General features: G+C 49.1%; 1 protein-coding gene across 4 annotated transcripts in view; it reads right to left on the reverse strand.

Annotated features, from left to right (window-relative positions):
• The window catches only part of ERI3 (ERI1 exoribonuclease family member 3), a 135,209-nt gene that overhangs the window by 78,977 nt on the left and 35,798 nt on the right, over positions 1 to 20,434 (reverse strand). For all 4 annotated transcript variants that reach the window (XM_055815877.1, XM_055815878.1, XM_027788332.2 and 1 more), the window contains exon 6: positions 2,839 to 2,911. In XM_055815877.1, coding sequence (XP_055671852.1) covers positions 2,839 to 2,911 — 73 coding nt within the window. The remainder of the gene's footprint in view (positions 1 to 2,838; positions 2,912 to 20,434) is intronic.

Raw genomic sequence — 20,434 nt, forward strand, 5'->3', positions numbered from 1 at the left:
AGGCCAATTCCCATCTTAGCTTACCCGAGAGGCAAGTCTTGGAAACTTTCAAAGAGGCCTGGAGGCATGAGGTTTGCACCTCAACTGCTCGTGCAGCGCAAGAGTGACAAGGGAAGGAGTTTATTGGAGAAAGAACCCTGAGAAAGACTGTCTTACCACCTCAGGAAGAGGAACTCCTGAGCTTTGGAGCATCCTGCATTCTGGCAGAGACAGCACAGACAAGGACTGTTTCTTCAAATGATACAGTACAGAGACAAAGAGGAGCTGAAGCTGTGTGTGCTTGGGCAGAAGCGATCTGGAACATATTTTGTTGCTGCTGCACTACACACAGGTACACAAACATGTCTGCCCCATGCACACACTTTACTGTACGTAATCCCACACTTCTGCACTGCCTTGTATTTACAGCAGCAGCTCCCTGAATCAGAAGGGTCCTCTTGTTATCACTGTTCACAAGCAGAGACCCAAAGAAGAGACAGCAGATGCAGGCGGGGCCAGCCTGCAGGAGACTGCTGTCAGTCACACATGCCTGTGTCCTGGTTTCAGGACATCAGGTTTTCTCAACATCCAAGTCTCTGCATTATCCATGACCTAGAAATTAGCAGTTTCACAGCCCCCCCCATCCTCCGCAACACCTTCACTTTCATGGATCAGGTCAGAGGCAGACTCAACCTAGAAGCCAGGAACATGCCAGAGGCAGGAGAAAAGGGGCCACCTGAGCTATGCAGGGAAGAACACTGGGGCTAGTTACCTGTCCACCCTTATTCGTCTCACACTGGGAGCTCACTCAAAAGAGACTAAGGCTCCATTGGGTCCAGCTGCTTGCACAGAATTACTTGTCTAGGCTGGAAATCCTCCCTCATGAAAACACAGGGAGTTCCCCCACAAGCACCCTCTGAGAGCAGGGCAGTGAGTGGCATGGAAAGACCCTCACCCTGGGGTGAGAGCAAGCTGGGGCTTGGTCTTAGCAGCTCTTAGCCACAGGACAGGAGGTCCCTGCTCTCCTCTTCAACCTGGGTCACTTCCCAGAGGGGCGCAAGCACCCTGGAGCCAACCTGTGTCACAGGGTGTCAGATACTAAAGAATCAGAAAAACTTCAGATTTTTAAGGGATTAGAGGGGTTGGAGGAAGTTGAACAGTTCTCACACACATCTCCCCACACGATCTTAAGGAGATTGAAGCTTTACTTTCTGTGTAACACATCCGCAGAGGAGGACAGCCCCAGCCCACGTGCCCCAGTCCTACATGCTCAGCATGTGACCCCTTCAGAGAGCTGGGCAGGGGAACATAACTGCAACAGCTTCCCTCCTCCTCCTGCCTTTAGCTCCATGCTTGGTGCTTCACGGATGCCCACCAGCCCCCAGCTGAGTATCACAGTATTTGCTGAAGTACAGCACATGACCACCGATCTTGAAGAACAGCCACTTGCCTGGACGTCCATGTTACAATGAAACCCAGCTCCTAACACACTAAATCCAGGAGCCTTGAACTATGGGAAAGAGCTGTAAGTCATTCACCCTGAAGCCCAGAGGAGGAGCATGGCTGGATCAACCTACTTCTTAGAGAACATCACAGTACCTATGGATATATATATACATATATATTTTAAGTATTATTCTGTAGCCATCAACCTGCTGGTTATATAGCTGCTATCCATTCACCGGAAGTTTAGTGAACTTCAAATGGCGATCATTAATGGTCACTGAACTGCAGAATGCCCCAATGTGCTTTCAGATTTCATTTACCAAGGACCAGCAATCAGCCAAAAGATTTGCTCTGACAGCAGGGAAATACAAGACCCTTTGACAAGTTCAGCCAGAAATGTGCTGCCAGCATCCCTTGTTAAGTTCATGTTCTACCCTATTTGACGGAACAGATCATGCAAATTGTCCTTCTGCGGCTGCTCAGCCTGTCACTCATGCTTCCATTTAAAAACAAAATAAAAGAACAAAAGAAAAGCCCACAAGTACAACGAGCTGTTTGCAAGCAAATTCCACTTATCAAGACCCCTAATTATTGGGAAAAGGTGCAGAAACCCAAATAAAACATTAAATTGGATGGGGGAAGGGAATCTTACTCATCCAAAGGTTTAACCAGGAGGGCCACCCCAGTTTCTTTTGTGCACAGACACCAGCCTGCCCCCTCACCCTGCTACTGCTTGTAATCACACTTGTTCTTTTCTTCCCACTTTGATTTGTGACTTACAGTTATCACCACATTTTTCTGGGCAGATGGAGCAGCTGTGCCAGGAGACCCTGTGGATGCAAAGCAGGCTGCTCCTTAAACACCCAGAGATGGTGTGGAGCAACGCAAGGCATCAACAGTAAAGTGCAAGGCATTCTGCTTTGCAAAGTGACCTTAGGTGGACGTGCTGCTGAGACACCTCCCCCTTCCCCATACCACAAAGGGAAATACTGATTTTTATACTGGAATACTTCCGCATTCATCAACCAGAATTTGTTCTAAAGAGAACTGTGCTCCTAGGGGTCTTATATGGCTGCATAACAAAACAGAGGCAGCAACGTCGGGGCCAACACAACCTTTGCTGAAGAGGGGCCTCACAGTGTCCCACTATTATGCGGAGACACCGCGCTGTGCCCGCCACAATGGGATTCTCCCCAGCTGCAGAACACATCCCATCAAGTACAGTAAGACTCTATTAGCAGAGATACAATAGGGAGCCAGAGGACTCGCTCAGCCCAGCTTCTGAGAAAATAACTCATTTCAATGCAAAACAGCAGTAGTTATTAGACACCGCCTTAAAGAGGAAAGCAGAAGGGGGGGGGGGGGGGGGAGTGCAGGCAGAGACAGGGACCATGGCAGTTTGCACAAAAGTACCTTTTTCAGATTAATCCACTGTTTGAAGTAATCAGCAACCGGCAGCCCTAAGTACTGGCATTGTCCTGGTAACCTGTAAGAGAGAAGAGAGAGCAGGTTTGATTCAATCAGCATCCTGACAACACAAACTCTGTTTTCTTAAGTGCATTTCGTTCTGAGATGGAAGAGACCCTCAAGTCTGCTGTAACATGCTGCACATCAGAAGGACTGTAGCTCCTGGCCAAAAAAAAAAAAAAAAAAAAAAAAAAATCTCACAAGAGCACAGCCTGGCTGAAGACTTACATCCATCCAGCTGCATCCAGGCTGCTGACACCTTTCAGACCAAACATTTTGAACAGAAGCTGTGTGCAAGTGCAGCACGCAGCTCTTCTCCACAGTGGCTAATACACAAACACGACTGGAGCATCCAGGCTGTCCTTAGCTAAGTAAACTCATCACAAATCCCTGCAAAACCATCCTGTTTCAGCCAGCGGCTTACAGGGCAGACTGAAGGACTGACAATTCACCTGTCATGCCCCGGTGCTTTTACATTTGGCCTTTATGGTTAAAACACCAGATGAGACACAAGGGAGGGAAGGAGGCACAAATATATTCATTTTTAAGGTAGCAATGCTGCACGACCAGTGTTTTAGGGCTAAGAAAGCAGACGCTGTTTTCCAAACAGGTGCTTGGAAGAAGTCACAACTGAACATGTAAGATGCTGCACACTGTCTCACTACAGGTTTGAGCACCAGACAGCCAGAACTGCGAGCACACGTATTTAACCTCTCCCTTCCTACAGTGAGCCTCCAGAACAGGGCTTACAAAATAAAACCAGCACCGCTAAGGGGGGTGGCTTGCCTGAAGGGACAGCAGGACCCCAGGATGCCCCACACTGCGCTGAGCCCACTGTGTTCGCACGGGAGCTACGATGTGCCCCTCAGACAGGGAAAGCTGTCGCAAAGCTGTGCGGCTCCAGCCAAGCCTATGCAGGGAGATGAGTTATGTGAGTTTTCCCCGGCCAGTTTGATCTGATCAAGAGTAATTGATGGATCTTGTTCATTCACGTACTGCTGAGCACGCCTGGGGCACTGGTCACAGGATCTTTAACTGAAGCAAAGGAACATCCCAAATAAATATGTCAACTAAATAAATGACTAAATTAGAGCCATTTGTGCATGTTAAAAGCCACAACCCCAGAAATCGGCTTTTGCAAACAGAGGGGGGTGGGGAAATCTCACAACTTCCTCAGGCACCTGGGGGCTGTAGAGGGAGGTTGTAAGGGAAGAGAGAAGAGCCATGAGTGCCAGCATCAGCTGCTCAAACATCCCAACACAGACCATGTCTAGGGCAAAGTCTTCTCCCACTCTCCATAGTGGAAAGAGTAAATTATCCAGACTGGACTTCAGACTCAAGGCTGAAGTTTAGGAACAAGCTCTGGTCAGATGTGGATATAAGCTAGATACACCACCTCCAGCTAGGGTACACCATCAGCAACCCATGAAGTACCTGAGTGCTCAGCCCAGCTCCAAACCCTTTGGTGAACAGGGCAGCATCTCCTCAGACCTACAAGCAACCTCCCAAGTAAGGAGATGAAGAAGAGACACAGATAATGCATTTGGCAGATAACATGAGAATCAGGGTAGTATAGTACCAGAGTAGCTTGGTCTTGGTGCCACCTCCATTTCTATGGGAAGAAAAGGAAGGAAGCTGGCAAATATATCCAGGGGAATCTCCTGTGGCCAACAGACCCAGCACACCACTGGGACACACCACTGTATGGGCTTTGTGAGCCCTTCTTAGGCTAAGAAAGAAATAGACTCCCTGTGCCAAAACCAAATGCCTGATCCTGAAAAGGTCCATGTGTCATCATTTAGGAGCAATAATTTAAGTCATACAAACACATTTGAATAAGGAGGTCCAGAGGAATCTCTCTGAAAGCAGGAAGCCTGTTAAAAGAATGAGCTTGCAAGCAGCAGCAGGGCTATGGCGATTTGCAGGGTAAGCAACGTGACTTGACAGCACGGTCTCATCTCTGAGCACGGCTCATCTGATGCTAGCACCATCGCACTGAAATAAACCACCTGGAGTCACTCCTCGCAATTGCCTAGCCGTCACATAAATAGCAGCCTGGTCTATGCATTTTACAGCCATTACACATATGTCCATGACATCCTGTAGTTGAACAGACCCCACCAGCCCCAACCAGCATTGCTAAGAAAGCTCTTTCTCCAGGAAAGCTGCTTTCTACTGGTGCCCAAATCAAAAAAGATCACAGGAAAAGGAACCATTTAAAACAAATGACCAGTCTAAATACAGACATGCAATCAGCTCAACCTCTCTTAAGACTGCTCACATTTAGCTAGAGAGGATGATGACAGCAGTTGGCAAAACATGTTACTAAAAGCTGAGTTTCTTCTCCCAGCCCAAGAGGTTTTCATTAACACAGGTCTCAGCCTAGCTCCAGTTAGAGAATAATTAACAATTCACCTAACATTCGGATAGGGCCCAGAAGAAGCGAGTACAGCATTGTTCTTGTTAGCCACAGGAACTGACAGCTAACCACCCAGTGCAATGAATGACATCTAAAGCATTTCCATCCCTGTGGGACCAAAAGGCCCAGCAAACTGGACAGTCTGGTTCTATTTCCAACCTGAGACTGATGGCAGTATGCCCTGGGCGCTGGACAGTGGGTCTTTAATTGGAGAAAATAAATGCTCCAAATAAATATGTCAACTAAATAAATGACACATTTTGGTAAGCAAGTAACAACCCCAGAAACTGCCTGTGAAGCTGTGTGACCTAAGGACATTTCCCCCTCCCCCTCTGCACTTGTGCTCCCCTCATTTCACATTAGCACCAGAGAGACTTTACCAAGTTTTTCAAGCACTAGAAGACCTATGCTCATGCTATAACCTGGGCAGGCTGTCTGCAGCATGGACCAAAGCATCAGTCTCCTCTCCCAGCTAGAAGATGCAGGCCTGACGGCTCCAGGCAAGGAGGGATACCACCACTCAATGCACTTGCCTTTAGTGAAGGATTGCTGTATGGGTCTGGTCTAGTCTGGGTATGCAGTGCTCCCAGGAAACCAGGGGCTCTCACCGCACAGACATCGGGTCTCCAGGTAGCTACGAGGAGGAAAACACCCCTACAGTGTCTTTTCCCCAGCTCCAAGCTCATCATCTGCAGTGGTCTCCTGATGACTCAGCCTGGTGACCAGGTAGGAGTTTCTCCAGCATCTTCTCCAGGTTGGAGTGAACAAGGCACATCTGTGGCTCTCCTGGGGAACAGAAGTGCCAGGGCCTGTAGGTAAGTATATCCATTTATCAGGGCCAGCACGCAGTTGAGCAGCTCATCTGGTAAACATGCTCTTATGCTCAGTACGGCTTCTTGCAAGAGTCAGCCTTGCTTCCCGGGGGCAGCTTTGCTTGAGCAAAGAGCTTGGGATTTGGCCCTCCCTCAGGTAAGGGAGAAGAGAAATGATGGCATATTTCACTGCATTTAACATCCCAGGATCCTTCCAGCTTTTGAACAAGGTCTCACGGCCTTCCCAAGCACTGAAGCTCTCGCTCCTTGGGAAGGAAGCTGGCTCTCAAAACCACCCGGCCAGCCAAACGCCATGGCTTCAGGTATGACCGCACTTGATAGAGAGAAACTTGAAAATGGCTGTGGGATATTCCAGCCTCCAGTGCATCTCTGCTAAAGTCTGTCCTCCCAGCAGCAGAGATGGGAGTGCACAACCTCTGCTCACTCCCAAAATGCAGGTCCCCTTTGGGCAGAGGAGCAAGTGACATCAGGCAGCATGCTCCCCTTCACCAGCCGAGCAAGTCCAAGTCCTCCTTGGGACTGTGGTCAGCAGTGGCAGCTCTGCACTACTTTCGCAGAGCTTTCATCACCCCTGGCTCTGGCTCCCATCCAGCCCTGCTCCTTCACACTGCAGGGTAAATGGGGCCTGGAGATGAAGGGGATGCAAATAGGAGACGAGGTGACATGGCTGCATTTCTCCCGCTGAAGCCAGCTCTCTTCAAGGCGGCAAGAAGCGCACAGCTCGGCGGTGATAAACGGCCTTGCTTTAGTTATCACTTTCCTTAAGTTAAGGAGAGCAGCCTAGTGATGGATGGGCTGGAATTCGGTTATCAGGGAAGGCTGTCAGCCAGAGTTGCCTATCTCCACACACATTTAGCAGGGCGTCATTATGCGATGGCATGGAGTTAAAATATGACCAAGGGTATTGAAAGAAAAAGAACAGGATTAAAAAAAAAAAAAAAAGGCAAATTGAGCAACAATAAAGGAACATGAGGCAAGAACGTTATCGTACTAGTGACACCTTTTATCTCAGTCTGGTTAGCTAGAGCAGGGCACAAATTGGTCCTTCCTCCACTATTGTATCCTCTTGTACAAACAGAGGCAGATAAAATGTGTCACCAGTGCGATAGCATATCAATTTAACCCTAATTATCTAGGGGGTCAAACTAAGAAATAGGGGTTTCTCATTTCAACAGGTTCCTCCGTCCCTGCTCAGAGCCACCACATTAATACGGAAGGGGGAGGGGCAGTCGTAATTGATTTCCGTCACTCAGGTGGTCCTGTCGTATAAAAAATTAATGCTTGATTCTCCCAACTAATCAGAGCTGGTTAACGTCCATCTGCTTCTGGGTTCACAATGTCAGGAGACAAAGAAATTGGGCCACTTTCTACACACTGGGTGTGTTGATATTGAGCCAGTTAAAAGAACAAGCCCCTCTATGGGAAAGATAAAGGGACATTAAATCTTGGTGTTTATAGACCTGATCTCAGCTTTTCAAAAAATCCATGCCCTAGAGACCCTGCGTGGTAAGAGATGCAGAACATTTTAATTGTGTCCTGGCCAACCCCACTGCACTGGGCTGCAAAGAAGAGGGCTGGCAGGCTCCTGCCCTGGAAATCCTTCGCTGAACAAGGGCTGCAAAGCCTCAAGGAAGCTGCTTGGATGCTGCAACACACAGCCGTAACAGGGCGATAGCCAAGGAGAGGAGCTGTCAAACCATCTCAGCCTCACACCCTAGTTCAAACCAAGGCTGGTCAAGGCATCACTCTGGACCATATGGTGCAGAGGTGCCGCTCTGTTCTGATGTAGTGGGATGTCTGCCAGGCCAAGAGGGAAGCTTGGGTGCCCTCTCCTAACAGAGAAGACTGGCGAGGGAATAATGACCTGTACTAAGGCACCTGAGATGTTTTAGCAGAGAAACAGCACCGTGACAGGCAAAGCCACATCTGTCTGCACCAAACCTCACATAAGCTGGAGCCAAGCTAGGAATTTAAAGCAGTCTGGGTAAACCCACACCCTCCCAAAGAGGCAGCCTTAGGTTGATCCAAACTTTGTTAAAACAGTGGCGCCCCAGCCAGCAGGGTTCAAAGGCCTGGGGACGCAAAGGGGTGAGACCATGCTCCAAAGCGGTGAGGCTGCATGCAGAGGGGCAGAAAGCCTGGCCGGGCTTTGCCAAAACCACGGTGCCAGGCCAGGAGGTCTCTGACAATGGGATGCCACAGCACCTGCACACACGGTACAGTCCAAGCCATGCCGCACCCTGTGGAAATTGAAGCGTGCTGACACACCCCTCCAAAGAAAACTCCAAACCCCAACTCCCCCATCCCAATAATTCAAGTTAGACTGGAGCAGCTTTCCTGCATAATCCAAAGTTTTGGCAGGGAGGAGTCACTATGCCGCTCAGTGCAACGAGGCAAGAACTGGGCCAGTATCCTCTCATGCTTCTGTCCAAAGTGAAGGATGTAGGGATGAATCTCCTGTCAGACCTCTGGCACCCCGCTCACACACTTCTCAGCCCCACAGACTTGCCAAGGGGCCACAGGAGCTTGCCTGCCCTTGCCTTCTGCCAGGTGAGCCCTTGCTGGGTGACTGCACCCTGCTCTCACCAAGCACACCCATAGCAATGCCCTTCTCTGCCCCCATCAGTGCAGAACAAACCACCCCAGCACAGCCGTACTTAAAATTCACAAGCAGTAGCTCCGGAAAGACAATACACTTGGAGAGGGTCTGAAAAGCCCTGGGCTTTCACAGAAACCCTGAGACAGGTCCCATCTCCCTCCCTCTTTGCTTTCCTTCCACCCTCTCAGTTCTCTCAACCACCCCCAAACTTGTCACAGTGCAACAAGCCTACAAGCCGCACATCAGCTTTAAATATCAGCATGCGTGAAGCAGGGACATGAGAGCAGGGAAGTGGGAACAGACAGAGCAAGCCTCCATCGCCTGTCAGGAAACACTAATGAATTTCAACACTAGCAGCCATTGCCTCAGACGGGCTGGTGAGAGGAGGAGACGGAGTTACAGTGAGGAGCCTTTGCAGGAGCAGCCTGCCTTTTTCAAAGCCCCCTCTGTTAATAAATGTCATTGCTGAGTGGGCTGCAGCAGTCCTTGAGCTGGGATGTGGTGGGTCGAGGGAGAGACAGGCAACTGACAGCACTCAGGATGACTGGGCAGTGCAGCCTTTTCTTCTGCTGCATCCCCAGGTGGGAAGCCAGGAAAAGGAAGCCGTTGGGACATCGACACTGGCACAAAGTGGTCCTCCATTAAGGTCCCAGTACCCAAATTACAAACTCCACAAGAAGCCACAAGTGCAACCCCAACACCCTGAGTCCTGTTCATTGAGATGGACGGAGGGTCTACAGGGAACAGTCCTTGGGATGGGCAGAGGGATGCAGAAACATCCAGACACGCTGCCTGCACTCCCAGCAGCAGCAAAGGGTTACAGAGCAAGCTGTCCCTTTGCTAACACAAATGCATTCCCCAGGCAGCGCAGGAAGAAGCACCCAGCACAGGGCACCGCATGGCAACCGCACCGATGCACAACATGAAGGTCAATGCAAGTCTTCTTTACAAATGTCAACCTGTCATCTCTGGATATTAATGAGGGCTGACCAGCAGCTAAAATGCATCCATGCTCCATTAGTAATAAGAGAGACACAATGCAGGAGAAGCGTACACACCACGGCATGTGGAGGCACCAGTGGGTCCGCAGGGCCTGGGGAGGTGTTGTGATGCACAAGATTAACAAGGGCCACTCCATTTGCCCAGGAAGGAAAGCAGTTGCCACACAAACCTCTTCACTGGAGTGTGTGTTATCTTTTTCCATCAATCTTTAATTGGATTAGTGTAATGAGGCCAAAAAACCCAAGGCTAAGCAGCGAGGCTAATACCTGGCACTTTCAGACCTTCCTTTCTCTTTCTGTGATGCCCATTCCGGATAGCACTGCTTTCTCTCTCCACCTGGCATATTCCTGCCTAGGAAGCTTAAAAGGTAAGCTGAAAGCCTTAACACCTGGGGCTCATAGCAGCACTAGCTGAAATGCCTGAATACTCATCACCCATCATATGCTAACAGCCTGATCCCTCTTCTCTAAATCTTTGCTGGGTACTAAGAAATTTGGAAGAACCTCAACCCCCACGATTTCCGAGCAGCTAGCCTGTGAATGGAAAAGGCTGTTAACCCCAGACTGCAATGAGAACAATGTACACACTGGGAAAATAATTCTGCCACAAAAAGCACACAGGGCAAGTGGCTCATTGTGACTTGCTCGTCCTGCAAAGCTCTGTGTGCCTTCTACTGCCATCAACTTTAATGAAACATGAAGGCATTTAACACCATGTGAGATCTGGCCCTTTTATGGGTATCTGTCTGTGCGTCAGCTAGATGCTGGCAGAGATGCTATCTCAACATTAAAAGCAAGGCTGTAACACAGCAGGTATTCAGCCTCCGACAGAAGATGTTCATCAACAATTGCACACACATGATGCTACAATAAATCTATGTGCTTCTGCTTAACAGCTTCTCTTAAAAAGATTCATAGCTCTATTTACTGGGCCTGATTCTGCTGCTACGCATGTGGGAGTAAATCTGGAGTAGCTCTACCTGAAGTTAGTAAGTAGCCAGTGAAAGCAGGATCAGAATTGAGCCTTTTGATTTTTAAATAACTACTTAATTACCATGCAGGAAACCAGAGCTTGCTGGCTCCACAGTTCAGCTGAGGTTAGGAGTGCAGCAGGCACAAGCTTTGCACTTTTCCATAGCAAGTCCTCCAGATCGGTGAAGGCGAGTAAATGCTCTCACCAGCCCTTCTAGAAAGGGAGGATGACTGGGTAGACTTCCCTTTGACATCAGAAATGCATGCCGCTGCTCCCAAGGAAAGAGAAACTGGGACGTCTCCAAGGCTGAGGTTGCCCCCCCCCCAGCCTTGGGAATCTGAGACTATGAAAAATCCTTAAAACCAGATCTATACACATGAGCTTGCTGTAACAGTCTGTTTGCTTACTAAATACAACATTATATAGCATCTTATGAACAGGAGTGTACAAAATTGCATACTGTGTACGTCTACCACACAGGCATGTTCTTGGTGAAAGTCACCTGTCATGACCACAGGCTGCAAGCAGGTGAACTTCCAATTTGTCAGTAATAAAGCACTGGAACAGACTGGTGGTGCAATCTCCTCCCTCGGAGACACTCAAACTCATCCGGAGAAGACCCTGAGCAACCTGATCTAAGTTTCAAATTAGTTCTGCTTTGAACAGGGGGATGGATTAGAGATCTCTATTTAAATTATTCTGTGATTCACGCCGCAGCGGAGCCTGATTACATCGTGTGTCCTTCCTCCATCTATATGGTCTCTTATGAAGTCTTTCATACAGACATTGATTTAGTAATCGCCTGGTCCTCTGCATACTAGCTGTTTTAAGAGGGAGCCTTCAGACTCCTGCTGCAGAATACTGCAATTATTATGCACTGAATAAAGGAATGTATCTGATGCAGCGGATGCACCCACAACGCATCGTGTCTAAGCCCCCTCAAAACCAAAACACATGCATAAAAACTAAGCTAAAATTAAACGTGCTGCTCCTCCCACTGCACAATTCCCATTGCAGAAGTATTTCTCCCCAGGAAACCAGAGCATGTAAGACCTAGAGCAAAGTGCTGCTCTAGAACTGAGAAGACATGTCCCGTCCCAGTCCTTCCTTAGACCTGCCGTGCGACAGGCAGGAGGAAACCTTGCCTCTTCCATGCCCTGCCTGTCCAGACCATTTAGCATATAAACTCTTCAGGACAAGGGCTTCTCTGCTATGAGTCATAAACCGTTTAGTGCCTAATGGTAAAGCCTATAGACGCTTAACATAATACAATCATGTCACTTAAAGGCCATTAGTCTCCAGTCTAAACAGCACTTTTCCAGTCAAAAAAGGGACCTGGCAACTCAGGAAGGCAGGATAAGGGACGTGGGTGGCCAGTTGGGTCACCGGACTTGCAGACACCTGATGTGAAGCCCCAAGCAGGACAGAGCCCAGGCAAACACTGTGGGGGAAAGCTATGGCAGCCCTAGCAGTCAAAGAAGCTTTATCTTTTGGGCTTTCTTGAACCACTTGAATCAGCTGAAAGCCCCTGCCTGCCAGGTGAAAAACCTCTCCACTGCCAGCCACGGTTGTACTGCCTACAAAGGGGGCAGGAGCCCATCACCCACATCTCTCTTCCCACTCGCTGAAGTAGATCATCTATATTTACAGGAAAATATGCCATCTTGTCTTGTGATGCTTTTGAACCCCTCTTCTTTCCTGGCACCGTGTCTGCCCTCCTCTGGCACCACATCACCCAGGTCTACTCTCTCAATTGACTTCTGTGATTGCCTCTTCTTCCTCTCCCCACTAAAGGGAAGAGAGAAATCCTACCAGGAGCCAATGGGATGCGATAAACCTCCTCTCTGTCCCCTCTGGTGATATACAACCCAAAATTACATGCACAACAGCTCCACGGGCTCTTGGCACAGCCTCCCCTGGCACATCATGTTACAGGGTCTGAGCACAGGTTTCTGGGCAGCTGCAAATTACATCTGCATCAGGGGGAAACAAGTTTGTCTTTTCCTTGTGGGAAAGAGACCACTCCCCACCTCCAAGCACAAGCTGCCATTAGTATTTGCTTCGCTGGAGAGAAGGAGCAGCGAATCCTCCAGAGCAAAGGACAAGTGCAGCAATTAGGATGCAGGGGCTGTGGGAGCTGTTTAACAGCACGACCCAGAGGTCAGTGCCGCCGACTCCCAGCCCTGCATAAATATTGTATGAGTCGGGGAGAGGGGCTGTTACAGCCACCCTCAGCTCCAGCCCTCCCCCCTCCACCACCACTCTGCATCTAGCTAGATACACCAGCAACATTGCTTACAGATGTGACAGTCAGGAAAATCACTGGAGTAACTAGGGGAATGGGGAAGAAGGCTGCTCGGTGGAGCAGGCGCCTGGGAGAGGGCTTCCACCCGCACCTTCTGCCTCCCCTTACAGGGTGCTCCTCTGCACAGGTAACTGCCAGATGGCATGGCCCCTTCTCAAACTGGAGGATGAAATACCACCAAGAACAAGGAGGGGAGGCTGTGAGCTCCGCTCTCAAAGGTTGCCCAGGGGTTTGATTATCAATACTGTTGAAGGACACTTCAGCCAGCAGTTGCTTTCCAGTTTCCTATCGGTAGCTCTGCTAGACCCTCCCCCCTTTGGAGGGAGCTTTATAGCAGTATGAGAGGCTTTATAGGGAGCTTCCCCCTCAGACTCTGTGTGTGTAGCTCTACAGAAAGGTCCCTACTCCAACACAGCTACAGGGGCCTCATCCCTGCAGACTCCTCGAGCTGCTGTTTGGTACCAACCACCTTCTTCACCCATGACCTGTCCACTGTTTATTCTCTGAAGGATTGTCTTCACCTGCAGCTCCAGCCACACTGACTGGCATCGTTCCTACTGCATTCTGGAAGGCCCTCTCATTCCTCAGCCCATTTGTTTTTGCTGGAGATGCCAGTCAACTGCATGTTTGCCATGATGCTCTGCACAAATACAAACCCACTTTCAGGTTCACTGAGACTGGATGCTCCTGAGGACAAGGATGCAGGCCATTCTCCAACTGCACCAGCAGCCCATGAATTCCTAGGGGCACACTGTTAATAAGCATTACTGCCCAGGGCAGCACACAAGGGCTACAAGATAGGAAATACAGCTTGGATGTGCTTCTGCCCACGACATCCCTCCAGAAATCCTCCTGCTGCTCTGTGGCTGGTTGCTGAATCCAGGGAAGGCAGAAGCCTGGTCTTTCCATTCGCAGCTTTCCTGAACTCACTGTGCAATTAATGGGCTTAATTATTGATGGCAAAGGCAGGGAAGGGAGGAAAGAAAGAAAAAGCCAACAAGGAGGGAATGATGTGGGGGTGGCGGGCACCAAAGGTCTCCGAAGATCTTCCCCTCAGCCTAGAGCAGAGAAAGAGCCCCTAGCTGCTCTGCCGCTCCCACGGCCCTGCTCTAACGCTCCCTGACATGCCTCTGAAGACAGCGAGCTGTTTGCAGTCACCACTGTGATTTGTTAGTAATTATTTTCACGGTGTCACATTGCTGTCACTCTCTTAACAAAGAGACAGGCAGCCTGAGGCTGCCTGCGAGAAAGAACCAGCAGAGAAAAGGAATTGTCAGACACCCAGGGATCCTCTTTGCTTCCCGGGTTTCACAACCAGAGTCCTTACCAGCTTCTGAAGAAACTTCTGAGGAGAAGTGGCAAGTCAGAATCATCTCCCATCCTGGTCACAGCAAGAGGAATTAATTACTTAGTTCCCTCCTAATTTCACCTTACCTGTAAACCCAGTGCAAGACCCAGGTGCTTAAAGCCCCTTAAGCCAGTGATTTGCTTCAGGCCTGCAGCAAAGCAAAAAAACTTTGGCAAATGATGACTTTTAGCACTCTCCTTTGCAAGTTCCAATTTCTTTTCACGTGGTCTTGCCATTAGACTGCACTTCCCAGGCACTGCAACCCTGATGAAAAACCCCTGCCTAAGCCCATCACCCTCACGCACATTAACCCTCCAGACCGACCACGTGTGCTCTCCCTACACCAGCCTCATTAATTCCGACACACTGCTGTGCTCCGCGTGGCAGTAACATTTCACTTGGCATTTTGCAGTGCCAGGGGACCTTGGCAGCTTCCACGCACCTGAAATACACAGTCTAATGGCTTGCCGTATCTTGTTCTCTCATACGCAGTGTGGTGAGTTGACGAGAACCTCCCCTTCAACCACCTCCCACCCATCTATCTCACACCTGCTGTGCAACCACAGCCATCCATCCTTCGGCTGACTTGTCAGTCCAAGGTAATCACTCCTTTCCCAGGAAGTCTGGAGCTTGCTTGGGCCCCCAAGGAATGGAAGCTATTTTGGCACCTGAAGTGTCACACAATATAAGGATATAGAGTTGAAAGACTAGGGCTGGCTGGCCAGGTGTCTCAAAGCGCCCCTGATCTCTATGCAAAAAGCAAGTGGACTTCCTCCAGAGCATTTCCAAGTTTGAATTATTCCTGGCAGAAGCGTTCTTCCCCTGCCTGCTTACTGATGGCACACAAGGGTCAGTCCCTGCAGTCGTGAGGAGACCTGGGTATTAATTCACCCTCTTAACACAGGGAGAGTTTGGAAATATTAAGCCTCACAGTCTAAGCAAAACCCTCCTGCAATTAACTGCATGGAAGAGCACTGACTCAGAGGGCAGCTCCTTTTCAGGGGTCCTTTTAATAACCAAGAAATGGCACATACATGCTGTGAAGAATTAGGATCACCATTGGGAAGCTAAATGGTCCATAAAATATAACAGTTCTCTTCAGAGCTGGGAGCACAGCGAGCTGGAGGAGAGGTCTTGGCAACCTCTCACCAGTCTCCTCCCTCCACCCAGTTTGCAGGGGACACACGTGACTCCAGGCAGGGACAAGGAGCTGAAGGCAGCCAGTGCCCAGGAACCTCCAGCATGCTGGCCGACAGTCAGCACTGAGAGCTGGCTCAACACCCAGATGGAAAAACTGAAGCAAGGAAACTAGAGATGACCAAGAGGCACCTACGGAGGGAAAACAAAGGGTGTCCCAGAGCGTAGGTGCTGGGCAGAGGAAAGCCCTGCTCAAAGAGAGGCAGACAAAGCTGGTGAGACCAAGGCAGGGTGAAGTCCTGGGCAGTATGAGCTTCCTGCACACAGCTCTGCCAGCACATGGTACTGCTTCCTCAGTCTCCTTCCCCCAAATCCCTCTATCCCGCTCTTTCTTCTAGTACCACTTGCACATGCCCTGCATCATTGCTAACACCTGGTCCAGAGCGACCTCTCAGCACAAGACACCATCTTCAGGGTGCCAGGCTGAGAGCAGCACCCTGGCCAAACACACAGAAAAAGGCGAATGGACTCAGCTTGAAAAGTCAGCCTGTAGCTTTGGCATCCAGAGTCCTGCACACACCCAAACATCCACTCCTGAGAATACGGAGTCGCTGGACACGACACATGAGAATATGCTGGAGGGAAAATACCAGGGATGACCTCAAGATGGCCCAGTAGGTCTTTGCCAGTCAGGAGCTTCAGGAGGAAATGGCCTGAACCCATCTAGGAAAAATGGCTCCCAACAGGAAACAAACATGCAAACAAAATAAAATGCTTTCAAGAAAGCTACCAACTCACACAACACAGCAAGTGAAAGGGGAAGGATGCTGCTCCCAGGCTGGCAGTATTTTTCAAGCAGAGCTCTCTAAGCAGAGAAACCATAAGAGCATCACTCCCAGCCAAGCCACTGGGAGGGCAGCACTGGTGCCGACGTACAACCTTCAGCTGGGAAGTAAGAAGAGCTGGGATCCAAAAGGGAGCCAGTTGACATTTTAGCCGTGGTGTGAAACACTATAGCTGTCTAACACTAGCAAAATTAAGCTTTTCGAAGTAATTCAGAAAATTCACACTTTGTGAAGCTAATTCTGTTTTTCACACGTGCCACAGACAACATTCAGATGGCAAACAGCCCTCCAGTCCCCAAGCCAACCAGCTTTTCAGTTCCCCAGGGCACAGGATAACCACAGTGTTGAGTTGCTATTAGAAGGCTCGCTCAGACAGAGGCCGGGGACTGCTTTTTACCAAATATCCATTACAGATCTATTGATTTTGAGACCATTTCACCCAAGTTCACTACAACACTAGACACAGAATTCACCTTAGTGATTCCTGCTGCAGAGGGAATTACGGTTCCTTACTGTATGAGCAGTACACCAAGACCAATAGCTTTCATTCAGTTCAGTGTGACTGTTTCCAAACACAGCTTGAGTTAAGTTAACCACAGATGGAAAACCCACCTTCTCTACTCATTACCCCATCCCAACACTTCAGTGCTGGAAATAAAGTACTTGATGCAATGTCTGTCTCATTCCCCGCCTCCCCGTAAATTTGTTCCAAGTTTCTCCACTATCTTTCATGCTGTGTCCAACTTCTTTGGTCCTACTTCCCAGGCAGCATAGTCCGCGCTCCCCAGAGCGCATTGGGCATCACAGCTCAATAAATCTGGGGCCACTACAGCCCTGGCTATAACAAACATCTTTGCTATGACACACTAGATAAAGTAGCAGACCTGAAGGTGATAGTCCATTGTATGATGATGCCTATGCAAAGATTTCATGTCCAAAGCTTAATTCAAAGGCATTCCGGAATCACACATCTCAAACAACAATGTGCAGAAGCTCATGCAACCAATGGATTTCAAAGGCAAGAACAGGAGATAGCCAGGGGAGCCAGTGCAGAAAGATAACAAGTGTGCTATATTCATTTTAAATACGAGTGTACAGAGGGGGAATCTTAAAATCCAAAATTTATTTTGCATAAGTGATATCATTACCTTTAAAAACAAAAAGCCGGACTGCAGGGTCGCAGAAGTGAATGGGGTCAGTGCTACTCCCTGTAAGTGCTAGAGGAGAGCATGCTCACAAGGCTCCCTTGCTTAGCTCCAGCAAAGCACTTTAGGATGTAATTACATGAACGACTCCATCAGCAAAGCTGACTTGAAAGGTTCCTGACCCTGGATACTCAGTCCCATCCCCACACTGTAGTTCACACTACCCTCTTTTTTCAGCCAATGTAACTGTGCGAAGAGAGACACCATAGGTTTGGTCAGCAAAATGACCCCTACTAAAACCAACAAGGTAATCCAAAGATCTTAGTTGGAAAGGAATTGTTTTATTATTTTTAAACACAGATTACTATGTTATCTTCCACTTACCAGCTCTTTCTTGTTACTCTCAAAGCCACCCTCTGAACATACCTCCTGCCCTGCAGCCTAACCAGCCCCACGCTACGCCTTCTCCTGCCTTTCCCCACAGCTGCCCAAGTGGTCCCACTCACTCCATTCAGTGGCTGTCAGCAATTCCTTCCCAGGCAGAGGTTACCAACCCTCTCCCTGTCCTGTGATAAAGAACAGCATGCACAAGGGACATTAACACCATCAGTCCTTCGTTCATGACCTAAGGCTGATCTCAAACCAAGCCTCCAGGACAGAAGGCTAGAAAGACCAACCCGCTGCCACACTCGGCACTGGTCTGAGAAGGCAAGCATCCTCCCAGCCTGCGTAGCTTGCACAGAAAGAATTAAAAGAGTAAGATAAGATTAAGCAATGGTATAATTTACTGCTCAGAATTTACTAATATGCAACCTAGGAAAAGCACCAAGGGCTATAAACATTTCAAGACACTTCACTGTGTTTTATCACTATATTAGAGAGTACTTGCCTTTTAACACTTATTTAAGAAAATGAAAAACTTCTGAGCAGTAGTTTCCTGTAAAGAGATAAATTAGCATGTTCTGATCAGCCACAGTAAGTGCAGCACAAGCATCTTCACGTCAGAAGTATACAGACCAAAGCCTACATGCATTTTTACCTATGTTCAATGCATCTGCGGAATGATCCAAAACTGGAAGGAGAAGGATTAACTGATGCTCTTGACATTAAGGTGCAGATCTGAGATTCAGCACATGTGGCTTCAGCTCCTGCCTCTGCCTGCACAACCACAGGCATACCACTTAACCACACCGTATCTCAGCTCTGTAGCTATGAACACACCGTAAAAATGCTTCTTCAGTTGCCAAGATAAATTCGCATTGTGCTTAAGAGCAAGCAGACCAGTTCCATACATGGAGGGAGGTAATTTGACATTTCAGAGGAGATAAACCACACTAAAGAGCTTACATTACAAGGGCTCAACCCTGGCAGACACTCGAGTACCCTCTTTTCTACAAAAACTGTCTCCTGCAGTCAGCGACTCCCTCAGCCCTTCAGAGGCATGTTACCCTCACCACCCAATGCCACATCGATGCAATTTGCTTAATGACTAGTGGCAGTTCCATCCAAGGTGCAGGATGAGGTCCAAGCACTAAAGCAGACTATGCCAGGTATTCGAATCCATCCCTGGAGCTGTTAAACTTGGAGGATAACTCCTTGCAACAGGCTAAAGGAATCCTCCCACTGAACACACGGAGGCCTGAGGACCATGTGCCTAACGAGGCTGTATCCCCACTCATATTTTAGCTTGGCAGGTCTGGTGCTCCTTTCATCTTTTGCTTCAGGTAGCTCTCTTTAATTAATAACATTTCTGTGTCGACACAGGGAACTTTCCACCCAGAATGAATGGCCCTCTCTCATTAGAACCACAACTTGTCATGATGTATTCAAGAGCAGAAGTGTGATTCATTCCCTTGTCTGGGAATGAGGGGTGTTGCTGGGAGGTGGGGGGGGAGAACAGTCTCTGTAATGAGTGACTGATATTTGCTGGAGTTGATATGCGACTCTGTCGGCTTGAACTGCCTTGTCAGGACAAGCCTTCAGAAAGGTGATGTTCCTACTCAAGAGGTTTTCCTCATTAAAGAAATTGCATCTTAACAAGAGGGAAGGGGAGGGGTGGCAGGAGAGCTGCTGTCTCCCCGACTCCAGCCTGGTTCACACACAGAGTGCTGAAAGCCAGTTGATCCAAGTGCAGCCAGTACAGGATCAGCATTCCATTTCTGAGCCATCTTGCGCAACTGGCTCTCTCCAGCAGCGACCAAATCCCTGCAACAGGGACTCTCCTTCTGATGGTGCACCACACCCATGACAAAGCCTCGGGTAGCACGGCTGAGGACCACCATTCATGCTGAACCTCCACGAGCCCTTCCCAGATACCTGGTATCCTCTTCTGGGCACCCAGCTCCTTCAGACTAGCACTCCCTGTTGTCAGAGGGAAGCCAGACAAACAGCTCTGTGATCTTCCAAGAAAGCTCAACATTCAAAAGAAATGAAGTCCGTAGCCACACAGTACCTCATTCCCTGAAGAGCCCTGAGCCAAGTGGAGGCTTCACAGGTCCTTTAGCAGCTGAGTTTCCATCTTCCATCCTGCAGACTCAGATACTGCTAGACACCATCAGCAGGAGAGCACTACCCTGACAATCACTATTCCTCTGGTGCTCTTCTTCGAGCTAGGAGTGCTACATATATTGCAACTCTTGGCTTAGACAGGGCTAGTTCCTACCTTGTCCCCACATCCACCATTGACAGGCTTGTAGATTCCTCCTCTTTGTTTCAGCCACTCCCCCGCATCCAGCTTGCTCACCCCCTGGCACCCACCAGTTGCACTTACTGGAAGCACTCAGAGTAGAAAGGTTTGTCCAGAAGACACCACGCCTCTGCTCTTCAACAGCACAGACAGACAGAAGCCAAACTAAATGCCCAGGCCACTGCTGGAGAAGCCAGGAACAAGGCTGCATGATTTCCCACCAACAGCCAAGCTAAGGACAACGGAGGACA

This window comes from Falco peregrinus, chromosome 10, assembly GCF_023634155.1.
Source record: "Falco peregrinus isolate bFalPer1 chromosome 10, bFalPer1.pri, whole genome shotgun sequence".
Classification (NCBI taxonomy): domain Eukaryota; kingdom Metazoa; phylum Chordata; class Aves; order Falconiformes; family Falconidae; genus Falco; species Falco peregrinus.